At 36.4% G+C, this 13,916-nt stretch overlaps 1 protein-coding gene across 6 annotated transcripts in view; it reads right to left on the reverse strand.

Annotated features, from left to right (window-relative positions):
• CDK17 (cyclin dependent kinase 17) overlaps window positions 1-13,916 on the reverse strand; it is a 92,536-nt gene that overhangs the window by 40,186 nt on the left and 38,434 nt on the right. For 4 of the 6 annotated variants that reach the window (XM_080392650.1, XM_080392653.1, XM_080392652.1 and 1 more), the window contains exons 2-3: window positions 13,704-13,852; window positions 9,129-9,167 (exon numbers count right to left, since the gene is read on the reverse strand). In XM_080392650.1, the coding sequence (XP_080248776.1) occupies window positions 9,129-9,167; window positions 13,704-13,821 (157 nt within the window). In that variant the 5' untranslated portion in view covers window positions 13,822-13,852. Of the gene's footprint in view, window positions 1-9,128; window positions 9,168-13,703; window positions 13,853-13,916 lie in introns of those variants that run through there. The other 2 variants (XM_080392654.1, XM_080392655.1) reach the window with 2 other exon arrangements.

Below are 13,916 nucleotides of genomic sequence, written 5' to 3' on the forward strand. Positions count from 1 at the left end.
TCTACTGGAAGTCCTTACAGGAAACATACCTGTCTTTACCCACCAGAGCTGTCATGCCATAATTAGGGTTATTAAAGGATATCAGAATAATTAAGTATTCAATGAGTTATTTTGGTTTTTCATTGGATTGTGTTTAAAACAGTTCACTGTACTCAGACAATATTTTTTAAAAAATTACAGTCATGGTTTTATTATTGATAAACACTTCCTAAAAATGATGTAACATTAGAAATTTTACAATCTTATATGCAAATTACAGAGAAATTGAGTGTTCGTGTTCTCTTAGCAACTGGCTCTGCACACATGGACTAGCACTTGAGAATTGCCATGGTACTAGAAGCAGTTTAACTCAAAAAACACAGGATTTTTTACTCCAACAAGAAGCAGAATAAATGTCAGCTTATATTGACTGTCACAAAACCAGACATCAGAACCACTGATGAAGTCATTCATACAAGAAACTAAAGCAGTAATACTCTTACTACAGAAAAAATACTCAGGGGTCAGAGTCACCCAGTAGCTACATGGAAGTACTGTCCCTGTACTAGGAAAACCACCAGAAGATATGCCCAAAGAACACATTAGATTCAAGTAATTTTATTATTCCATCATTTGATTCTTATCAACATTGCAGATATGTATTGTTTGGTATTATTTGGAAGACAGAAAAGACAGCAGCCATGCACTGAACAACTGCCACACAAGTGCTACTGAATGGAGTAGCACCTCCTGAGGCATTTCTGGAGCCACTGCTCCCAGGGTGTAACACAGCCAGGATCTGCTTAGAACTTCACTCACACCGACTGGGACAGGGAGCAGTCTGGGATGCTATTTCACCAGCTCTACTTACTATTCCCAAATGCAGGGACCCCAAAAAGCTCACTTTCCCTTCCAAAATAAGATAAGAAGAATATATAGCTAGGGAGAATTTATTTTATGGAAAGCAGAATGTCAAGGAGTAAGGAAAAGAACAGCAACAAATACCTAATAACCTAAGGAAAACAAGATCCTAAAGCGAACACCCTCCCTCCCCACATGTACCAAAAACCCTTTTGGATATATTATGATGATTGGTCTGAAGCAAAGAGACAGAAATATACAGAGCGAGCTACCCAGGGACAGGCCAGCGATTTAAAAAAAATTATGCAAGGAATTTTTGCATATATAAACATGAAAAACACGGTAAGACAAAAAACCCCCACCACTAACTCAGATGCTGCAGGAAAAAAATAAAGGCAAAAAAATGCTTCAGGAAAAAAACAGAATGTGAAAGCACCGTTAAGAACCTGCCTGCATCTTTCAATTAGCATCCATCATAACCACAGCTTCAAAGTGGGTGAACACAAAGAAAAATACACCATACATCCATGTAAATGTTCATGAAGTATGATCAATGTCTTCACCTTCAAAAATCTGCACATTTCTGTCCCAAATACTTATTTCTGTTTCTAACAGACTGCATCATCCCGTTTGATTTAAGAATGGTATCAGCTTCCTTGTGTGTCTCCAACAGCAGATTTATATCCTAGGGCAGCAGGCAGAAAATTCCTCATCAATTTTTAAATGGGATCTATTGCTACTTCCACATGACAGGAAACAGGTTCACGTACAGCGCAACTTACTGGTTTTGCTTTTTATATATTAAAATCTGCTTTCTGCTTTTCAATTTTCTTATTGATCTTTAATTTCAATTTGATCTAGTTTCTAGACTAAAAACCTCACGCTGAGTTTACACACAGCACTGAACAAATGAATGTTAACACTGAAAATTGAAATATCCAATGAGTACATAATTTGTTCTTTTGAGAGTTACCAGTTATTACTATGATGCCTGGTAGGTGTTGGTGGCTAGTTTGCATAACTTTTAAATTATTACTTCATTTATATTCCTTATATAAGCACTAAATAATATATATTAAGCATGTAACTTTGCATAATTTTAACTGTTTCTAAAACTAATTTATTAAAAAGGAGAGCCAACTTAAAGAGATGCTTTTTTCTGGGAAACCCGGGGAAGTAAAAACTTGCTCCCTTTGACCGAGCCCTGCTACATCAAGCAAAGCCAAAGTCCCTCAGTTTTTCATTTTGTTTTGAAGCTCTAATAATGAATCTTGGAAGAAGTTGTCAGGGTTGGGGTTTTTTGTGAGTATGGAAACGTACTGTTAAAAAACACTCAAGTATTTTAACTCCACCACTAGTGTCAATAGCCTTACAACTCTGGAGGGTAACTTAAATCCTGAGCAAAGTGCTCGGACAGACTGATGCTTGGTAACTGAAAATGCATCTACCATGGCAAGATTATTGTCTCACACACTAAAATGCAAATTCTACATCAAAGTAAACATTATTTTTCTCATCCTAATAAGAAAGTGAAGATGCCAGCATGCATCTCAACAGTGGTCAGAGAAGCACCAGAAGCAGCACAGGAAAGGGGCAGGGCCACAGAGCTGAAAGCAAAACTGTGAGTGTGACAGTACATGCCTCAGCCACCCCAGCCACCCACAACCGCCTTTTCACGTTCGCAGTCGCTGAGGATTCCAGTACCACTACCCACACTGAAGTGTATACACACGTGGACTGTTGGTGCATTCACTGAGCACAGTTGATATATGTTATGGCTTTTGTCTACTCATGCTAAAATTAATCTCCATGAACTGTGTAGCATTTAAAAAAGGCGAACTTTTAGGAATACACTGCATAACTAAATAGAGATTAATTTTTATGTTAATCACTAACATGACGGTGTCATGAACAGAGATCATTGTTTAAAAGATTTGTTTTCCTTGTGATACAGGTTGATTTGCACATACTTTACAGTTTAAAACAAAATTCCTAAAATATCCCAACACATGAAAAGTTCAGCTCAAATATAAGGATAATCACAGAGCACACCAATAAGTAAACAGCATATTTATATAAAAATGAAAGACAAATGGTTGACATAATACAATTCGATTTTACAGAAATAACTTTTGCTATCATAGGCACCTATTAGCCTTCTGCACTGTCGTAAGTGCTGTTCTAAATTATGGAGCCCATTATAAAATTTAGCAACAATAATTTAGGTCGTGTAGTAGGACAGGCCTAACTACTGTCAGACAATGAAATGAAGGTTACAAAAACTCTCAGATTACAAGTATACTTCTGAGTAAGAGAAGTATTAATAGTACTTGCTTACAAATGTTTTTTAAAATCCTAGTACATGTTAATTTACAAAAAGGAGCAATCATATGGCATTTTATGATGGTATAACATATAGGCTTACAGTCTGGAAAAGTATTTTTGTTCTATACAGTTAAGTTTACATTGTCCTACACTAGAAACTTTTAAAGAAACATTCACATGAATTTGCATTGTGTGCTGCCTCCTCCCTGCAATGTGACAATAACGGCTAAGAGCTGGAACAAATACTGAAAATGATCAAGCAAACTCTTGCTGCAAATGAATTTACAAGACTTTATTTTCGTGCATTTACGACACAAGATTTAAAGAAAGTGGTTTTGAAAAAAGTATTTAACTCCCTCTGTCTGAAGGTCCTTAAGTACTTCTTCCAAAGTTAGTTTCATTTAACTGACTTAAAGAATTCATTTTTTTTCAGGATTATTAATGCACTGAATCACTAGATTTAAAGGGTAACGCTGCAGTTTTTAAGGTGTGAATTTAGTGCAACTACTTGGTCTTGAGTAAGATGAGTCAGACTGTAAAAGTTAAATGCCTTTACTACATGTGTATATGAACTGCTTCTTGTAATTTTATTTCTGTGATTATAGGTTTGGTTTGTCTTTAAAAAAATGTTTCCCTATACAAAACTTGCTAACACTTATGTTAGTGTCGCTGTACTTGGTAAATATAATTCAGTAACCACTCAAAGGCTTAGCTGACATGGAGATGATTCCAGTAGTACAGTAGGTATTTCATGGTGCTATTGGTTTAATATTCAGCCACAGACAAAATGAATTATAGAAATCAAGAGGGGAGTAGAAAACCACCAGAAAATCACTATGAACGCGTATAGATCTACTGCATTTTGAGTACCAGGCACAGTTCTGGTCATCTTCTCTTAAATAGATTAAAACTGCAGAAGTACGATACGACCCACAGACTTGTAGGAGGGACGAACAGGGCACCTAGGAGCAGCTGCATGCATCACCTACCTCCTCCAGCACAAGAGTGAGGGTCACTGAAAAAGCCAGCTGTGGCAGGGTGCACATGGAAGTGGTTCTTCACACCACACAGTCTATAGAAACTCCTCACCACAGGATGTTACAACTATCAGAAGCTTGCAAGACTCAAGGGGAGACTGAACGAGAAATCTGCTCAGCGTTGCGAACTGCACAGAGACTTGCCTCGTTCAGGAAGTCTCTGAACTAGAAACTGGTATAGTACTCTGGGGAAATGGTGTTATATTTTGGGCTCTAATCCGAGACTTGCCCTCAAATGTCATCCTGAGAGACTGGAGAACAGACAGGCAGAACTCCAGCCACCCTTATGGCACAAGACTTCTGCAGCATCTGGGAAGTTCTCTCGTGTTGGCTCATGCTGGCCCAACCGCTTCAGTAAGGGCCTTGTTAACTATTTATCTCTAGTTCTCTGTCCTCACCCTGTTCTACAATCTCTAATGTCAAACCGATAAAACTTATAAATATGGAAAGCAAGCTGAAAAAGAGACTTCTCAGAGGTTCTTTTTTAATTGTATTTGGTCAGTTGTTACTATATTCTCTTTAATAGACTACAAAATCAGTTCATTTTTGAGTCCTCTCTCAAGCACTGCCATTTCAATTCTTACGGATCCTATGCAATCTACTAAACTATCACGCAAAGCTAGTCTTTAAATGTTAAAAAAACACAACTCAAACATTCTGAATGAGAATATTTATAAATACTCTACCGGTGTACAGGATGAACACTCCAGTTTTCTTTTCAATGCCCCTGAACACTTCTTAAATGTGTCCCACTCTTTTTTATATCTATGTAACACATACACACAAACATACACTTTTTCTTTTAATGCCATGTTCATGTTCTCTTGCTTACGTATGCATCTTCAGTGAGATTTAAAATTGGGCAACGTATAGTGACTATGCACTGTTGTGTTACTTGATTTTCAAGTCTGGCAAATGCTGAGCTGCCCGTTTATTTCATGTAGATAATTTTCTTGTATTTCTCTCATCCTGTCATTCAAACTTCCGTTATTATTGGCATAATGCAAAATAAATATAACAGCATTATTCAAAGAAAATACTGTTTACAATACAACCAGCCTGGCTTACCAATGTTGTAAGAGTTGCTAGACCATGTTGCTGATCTGTTTTAGAACGCACACATATATTTTAAGAAAATACAGTACCCAGTAAGGTACCACTGCTTTGCTAAATTTGGAAATAATGCCAACACCAATGCTAACAAATATATAAGAACTGAAAGTAACTCAAATGAGGTGCTGAAATCTTTCAATTGTGAAGTGACAGAAATTTATGCTTGAACATAAGTGGAACTGATTTTTTTATTTCCTAATTATGAGAACTGCCGAGTCAAGTAGAACAATAGCCTATATAACCAAAAAGTCTGTCTGATGAATTAGTTAAAACCAACTATTTTATGATGCTATAAAGATGTCTCCTCTAAGTGCCATTTAAATTAACCACAAACCCTGACCTGAAATTATTCCCAAGGTAAGCAATTTTTCAATAAATCCCCAATATTCCCTTTCTTTGTCCATCTATCTTAACAAAGAGCCACACTACCACCTTCTCTCCTGTGCTAGATTTACTTAATCTGAGCTCCAGAGAGCCTGCAGAATTGCCTGGCATTTCTATGCAAGGCCTCAGCAACTGACATACTGTCACACATCAGTCAGCTGGTGGATTAAAGAAATAAAGTGTTTTCATTAGGAATGTAAATGCATTTTAAAACACATTTCATGAATACATAATACCACACATTCAACTACCTCTTTTCCTTATGTCCTGTGAGTATCTCTATAATGTGACAAAAAGACCAAGCTGGCTTTCATATTTCAGTGCCTAAATTTTGGAATGATATTTGCTTCAGCTAGCTTTAATAAAGAATCAAAATCACCTGTCATACATGGTGACATTTTCTCTTAAATCAAGCATCTCTGATAGAGCTGAATAACTCTGAACAATATATTTTCTTGCAGTAACTACTATCCATTCTGGACATGGAAACCATACAAATACATAAATACATGTTTTAATTTTATATAAAGTACACAAGAGGAGTTTTTTCTAATCAAAATAAGACAGATATCAGAGACAACATTTATGATCTCTGATTTGGGTATATAATGGAGACTGAACCCAGGCATGCTCCATACTCTAAGTAAGGATGAACTTTTCGTGCAACAGCAAGCCTGACACAATTCACTGCTGCTACCAAAAAAGTGGTTTAGGTCCTTCCCCTGCAAAAGAGAAATGTAATTTTGATTTAGGTATTTGAACTAGATCATCACAGGGCATGCAGAGCATATGGATGCTGACATAAGGGTGGAGGCAGAACCTCATTCACCACTTTTAACTGCAGCTCGACACTGGACCAGCTCAACTATAACAAAGTCTCACTAAACGCCCTCAGAATCAGCTACTGTTTTTTACAGGGCAGAACTCTACGCAGTTTTTTCTTTTCCACCCACTTTGACCTCATCCTTGCTCCAGACACCTTCCAAGGTTGCTTGGGCTTTTTGTTTCAAATTTTTTTTCTTTTCCATTTTGATAGAGAACGGGGAAGTGTCAGAACTCTACACACATGAAACTAAATATTCATTCTCTAAACAGCCTTGCATTCATGAAGCTTGTGATTCATCACAATAACCTTTTAAAATTATTTACATTGACTGTCTCAAATGCTACTGTTGATGCCAAAATATGATTAAGCTATACATCTACCACACATTCATTTAACTAATCTGAATGTATGCTCTATTAACGATTACTCAATTTTTACATGTCTGTTGGCAATAAAGACCAATTTTTTTTTGGACTTGCAAATATTTTGAACAAACTTCTTTCCTGAGGAAGCTGTTGTCAAGAAGCCCTTTATTTCTTTAGAAATTTTAGAATGTAAGCAGGTGAATTTTTGAAATTTTAGAGCTGGTATGCTGCACTGTACAGTATTTAATTACACCGCTGTAAGGCTGTCAGACCCACTCAGTAAAATCACAGGTGATGGCTCCCATAGAAGAAATATTTAAACAACCCAAAGCGGCTATACTTTTGCTGTATCTGTACTCAGGGAGCTTCATGAGGAGCACTGTATACAATACTGTATATTTATACATTATTTTATGGGGTTGTTCCCTTGGACTCCAGGAAAACACTGTCACTCTAAAAATACAGCAACGACTCAATACCACTTAAAACTGTATTTATTCATTAAGTAATAAGATTAAACCTTCGAATTCTTAAGTATTACAATATTAAAAACTTGCAGAACCTCAAGGGATTCCTCCCATTTCTCAGCATTAATCCATTTGAATATAGGAGTCATGTCCAGAGCAAACCTTCTTCATCTTGGAAAACAAAGGACAAAAATATTGGTAGCATGTTTAAAGAAATAAGCCAACAGAAACCTAAAGAAACACCATCTTCAAGTTTCTCCCAGAAATGAAGTAATACCTCAATAATTAAAATGGCCCTGTAATGTCCTGTAATTTTTTTTTAATTATTACTATTATTTGGGACAAAAAGGACAAATTTTTCCAAGGAGCCTGTTTAAACTACAAAACCCAGAGATAATACATATGGCAAAAAATGAGATCAAGGCATCTAAAAAACACTACAAAAAGCCTTTCAGAGTTGAGTTCACAGACAATGAGGTTTTACCTTCAGTCTAGGTACCAAGGCAAAGATCACAATCAAATGAAATATACTCAAAGTCAAAAACCTGCCTTTGAGATTTATGTATTTCATACTGTTTAAAAGCTAATTCTCAAGATAGTACTTTCAGTCATCAGAACACATATTGGAACATAAGCCTGGTAGTCCCATACCTCCAATCACATATGCATGACACACCATCAATTACTAATCTTCCCTTTAAAAAGCGTTAACTCCAGAAGGCATCCCACTACACCAAATCCTTCAGAACACCGTTTCAGGTATATTTTAAATCAATGTGAGTCAGCACTGTAGCCAATCCACAAGGATCTGTAGCCTCCATCCTTGCACCCCCATACACAACTACCCTGTAGGTCCCAACACAAGCATCTGCAAGGCCACACTGCCAACCAAACATAGTTACATGTATTTTACTTTTATGCACTTAACAAGACCATCTGAATTCCAGTTGAGAACAAATCTCTATGTATCCATCAGTGAGTCTACACTAGCAGAAATCTGGTGTATTCACAGTCCACTTCTGCATCTAGGCATCATGTTCTCCTGCAAAACCTGTGTTCAGCCTGTGAAGGAAAACACTTACGAGTGGACACCCCTGCCCAAGACTATGGGCCTCTGCGGCATGCTTTCAGGCACTGAATTTTCAATTTATAAGCACTTCTATACATGAATAGAACCTCCAGGTTTTGTGGGAAGAACAAATTAAATCAGAAGGGAAGAAAGAACGCTATGCTGTGCAGTTTACATGGGATGGAGAAACCACATGAAACAACAATAATAAAAATTTATGTATGCCACAGCACAAAAGGGTACATCAGTACTGTATAAGGGACAGTACAAGGTTCAATATTTAGCTGTGACAGCTGCCAGTTATTTGCAGTAATCTATAGCACTAGAATGAGCACTAGCACATCTGGGGATTCTCCCCCTCCCCCCCCCCCCCTTTTTTTTTATATTGATACTTTCTTCCAGTATCAACAAAGAAATTATATTTATTTATTACCAGTAAGTATTTCTGTGTTCATATTTCCAATTCAAGAACACTGTCTTAAAAATATATTGTAACACAGTTTTCCTTCCATACTCAAGGAATCACACATAGCAGATGGAATGGGAGTTTCTTAGTTGTACTGAAAGTGATATGAAATGACAACTAGAAAGACACTTGGATGTTCTGAGACAGTATTGCAATTTGTCAATTTTTATAAACATTCATTCCTCTTATCAGAGTATTAACTAGTCATTAAGGCCTTAAACCTAAAAAACACTTACGCACTTTACTGTAGCTGATTCTTCCATTATTACTCACACCTGTAAAATTACAAAAAAATTATGCAAGTGTTTGTGAGACGGGATCCTACGATCACATCACTGAGCTAAAAAAGACCAAATGGAGATCGGTATTATTCTAGAAATTAATGAAGCCATTTCTGTAAGAATCTCACTTGCTTTAATTTAGTATGTATGTGCATATATATCTATATGTAAAAACAGAAACTGACAATACAGAATGGCTTTCCAAGTTACTTATATATTAATGCAAGAGAGATGGATGTATTTTTGAACATAACTTGTAATTAATCTTAAAAGCATGCTCGCTGTTTGCAATAATGTATTTTATAATATTACACAATACAGCCACATTTTTTGCTTTCATTAGAGAGCATATTCATATGTAGTTAAAGTATTTGCATAAATTTTACAGTTAATCAGGCTTTAAATATGCATGATTTGGATTTTACTTCTAGCCAAATTTCATTAGTATGTCACTGGCAAGGAAAAAATTTCAGGAGCAAATTTAGTTGTCAACTGCTACAAATTATCATTTAGTATTTTTAATATTAGTCTGAATACATGTATTAAGGTAGAACCTAGAATTAAAAAAGCAAGACAGCACATTGTTAGTGTGCTTCAATCAAGACAGAATGATAAATAAACAAAAATCCAATTAATTAGTTTTGCATGTCAAAACATTAGAGACCATGAAAAGGTTCTGTACTTAGATAAAAGACTAGCCCAAAGTATACTTCATACAGTCCCCATTTCATAAGGCTTCAGCTGTATACCAGGCATTTCACTGGTCCCTCTATTTATGGTTTATGCATCTGCTTTGGCGACGCTGCCTCACCCAGAAGCCAATTACAATGAACATAATTTGTAAAGCTGATTTAATTACATATAGGTTTCTGGTCACTAAATAATTTGATGGTGTTCCAAAGAAAACCCAAACCAAAACTGTTGGTTATTCTACATTCAGTGCAATAGCTCTCTCTGCTACTGCACTGAACAATATGGGTTGATCCTTGCTAATCCCATTTTTTTGCTGCTGGATGAGTGTTGCACACTGAGATTGCACTGACATCACACAATGAAGGAGGCTGCGTATGAAATGAGATAGCACACAAAAGGTTAGCCGATTCAGTGGTATCAATGCACTCTGAAGAAATCAAAAGTTACGTATCTATTTTTATGCCTGTGAACTACAAATAGGACAGCTTCTTCCACATTAGGAGTACTGTTCTTTAAAAGTCTTCAAACAACCCATCAAAGCTGGACCTTATGACAAAGTGGGCCTCTGGATTGGAGCAGTAGTTATTTGAAATCAGAGGCAGTTGTTCTGGGAGAGTAAACATTTGGCAGGGGGCTGAACAAGACAGGTTATTGCAAAAGGGTGACCATGAGGAAAAGTCCCTGGTACTATGTGCATGTTGGAACCTGGAATCACAGTGCTGGACTGGAACTTCATAATAAAAGATTTTGCAGGATATTATGTAAAAAATCAGGTAGAGATGAGCATGGATCCCAGATCAGCATAGATGTGGTCTTCTATGGATGCAGCCTCTACAACCTCTACGGTCCAGTAACACAGCCATTTTTCCAGGAAGGAAAAAAGCTAGTGAGTATAAAATTATACCCTTCAATGAACACAGCCATCAGAATGGAATGATGGGAGACAAGATGGGTGATTTGCTAGGAAGAGAAAAATAATAAAGAACAAAATGGGACAACAACAATGGAAGCAAATTCTGCTGTGAAGGCCTTCAGTGTTCAGGGTCTATCATTGCCTTGTGGCGTGAGAAGAACAGCTGCAATGTCCTTCAACCCTCATTTCTCAAGTTCACGAAGCAATAATGCTTGAAAATAAACCACACATGAAGAACCAGTTTCTGAAGACTTTGTATCCCTGACTTTGATTCTCTGTAGATCAAGATACTGGCTTGCCTTTGATTTACTAGACTGCTTTTTAAGTTCCTTTAAGAACAGATCCAAAGCCTGCAAACTGGGCACATTTGTTTTTCTTTGTTCCACAGGGTAAAGGAGCTATTTATTCTTCTTAAAAGCAAAACTACAGAGATGGTTACTCGGGCCTTCTGAGATCAGCACCATCGCAGTACAAGATGCACTCTCAAGATCTTAACGCAGCTATCACTTCATAGAAACTACATTCTCTCATGTGTCCCAGCTGGATATTGACAGTTAGTACAGGCTTCTTAGCACTCTGGTTTTGTAAGGTGCAAAAGCAAACTTTTCTCATATTAGCACTCCTTTGTGAGCAACTTTTCAAAATAACATCCACTGAAGGATTTTTTTCCAAGCTATGTTCTCTACCAAACTTGTATTTCATCAAAAGGGAGAACTCATTTCCTGACTGTTTTTTCCAGCAATTGTTGTTGCCCAATTACTACAGTCTCTCTGAAAACTATTCCTTCCAAAGTATCTTGATCTATGAGAAAGTTAGAGCTTCCTTTAGAAAAGCAGGACTAGCTAGTGTAAGAAGCATTTTCCAACCCTACTTTCTAAGAAAAGTAGGGTTGGAAAGGAAAAGAAAAGAAAAACAAAGGAAAACAAAACCCCACATAGTAGTATCCTGTTCATCTCTGCAAGATCAAAGATAGGACAGATACTAGTACCAGCATTCTAGAAGTATCAGAAAAAGGAAGCAAATGTCAATAAAACTCTTAAATGACATAAAAATATGAGTTAAAGATCAGGCATACCAAAAGTACAGTTTACTATTCTTTTTTCAAGAGGATCAACAATGCCTCTAGGTATCCAAAGATTTTACTCAGGAATCAACTAAATTTTGCAGCTGCAAACATAGCAAGTATTGTATCACACAGTGTTAGCATATAAGCTTCCTTTTGGCCAATGAAATAACGTGAAAAGCAAAATAAAAGGAGCATTAAAAGCTGAATAATGAATTTTTAATTAAAAACATTTTCTTGACTTGTATCTTTATCACTTTAAGTATCTACTGAGAAGTTTGACAAAGTTTGGCAACAAGCATGCAGAAGACATGTAAGTATTGCTATTTGCGATAATTCTCAGATAAATATTACAAACTGCAAATAGATTCATACATGGTTTAAGATAGCATAAGCTTATGCTTCTGTAAACAAGTTATTGTGTCCCCTGTCCCTTGAGCTGGCACCCAGAACATGGTCCAATTTAAAGTAAAAATTTTTTATTCTTCCAGGATCCAATTTTCAACTGAATCTATTCAGCATCCTAGTTCACTACATTCACTGATGCTGGTGATGATTTTTCATGCTCATTTCCCAGTGTGAAAGTAATATTCTTAGCATTTTTTTGCATAATTAAATCAATTTGTCAGAAGTATATACAGGTCCAAACACAATATGCATCAGTAACAAAGGCTAATACAAGTGAAACCATGTGTGACAACTGCTCAGTGTCTCCAAGTATCAGTGCAAAAATACTGCAATTACTGTTTCAGGGTAGACCTGTTGTATCAACACATAAAAAGTTGTAATAAACATTGTTTTCTAAACTACTGGGTAAAGCCCATGATGAAGACAGGACAACAGCAATGAATATACCAGAAATTAAGGGTAAAAATGAAAAATATTAATAGCTTTGTTTTGCCAAAGGTGAATTCAGCTTTCAAAAGCTTGGTATGCAATAAATCTTAGATAGGGTTTTTGAAGTCTGTAGGGCAAATTCCAATTCCTCTACTTCTGCTCAAATTTCCCAGCCCTGTCAGTTTCCAGTGGGAAAATTCAGAATCATTTATTGGTCTGAAGTGGGGGGAAGAAAAAAAATATTCAGATCACTTGATACTTGACAAGACCTTAGATATCAGCAGAGCAAGAAATAACACTAATCAGCACTGAAGATGAAATTGCGACTTAAATGCCACAGCCCAGGAAACAGAACAAAGCAACAAAATCTCTTCCAGTCATTATTACTGCCGATTGCCTTCAAAAGCAGTATCTATCATTAATGTGGACTTTACAGCAGCCAATGTATTTATGGGATCAGCCAAAGACTTGCATAAGAAAATACAGGCAAGCTGGTTATCCTGAATGTTTCTAGTCACCTTCATACTGCTGAAGTACTATTCAAAGACACGAAGAGGTGACAGAATTCTCAGACTAGTGCACTACATCACTAAGGATAAAGTAAACAGTTTTATTTCTAATAATTAAGTAATTATTGTCAATTATATTACCAAATAATGATTTTTGAGAAAAAAGCTGAATTTGAAGCCATATGAAGTTGATGTGAGACCCACTAAATTAATAAAATAATGGGTTTGTTTACTGAAAGAGCATCTACCATCCTTGCTGCACACCACATTAAATATTGATTTAGGTAACTTTTGACAAATAGCTTCATAACAGTTCCATATCAAAGCAAACCAATTTTTATCAACATATGAACCTGTTGAAAGAACTAGGGTAGCCAAACGTAAAATAAATCAAAACAAAAGGTTAGTGAGGAAGTCCATGCAATTGTGAAAACTGGAATAAAACCCAACAATGCTCACTGGACTGGGAGCCGACAAAATACTTACATTTTCTGGAAAGTGAAAGATACGCTTACCGTTATCTTTGCTGCTGTTTTCTTCAATTGTCATTTGTTCTGCTAGCTCAGACAGTGATTCATCAATGGTCTGGCTTCCACGCAAGGTTAAGGAAAGTCTCCTTTTAAACTTTTTCATTCTATCGATATTAAGTCTGGCTTAAGGAAGCCTAAAAAAAAAAAAGATTAAAAAGCAAAAAGTGGGACAAAAATCAGTTAATCAGAAAATGAAAT

This window comes from Falco punctatus (genome assembly GCF_963210335.1).
Source record: "Falco punctatus genome assembly, chromosome: 6".
Lineage (NCBI taxonomy): Eukaryota > Metazoa > Chordata > Aves > Falconiformes > Falconidae > Falco > Falco punctatus.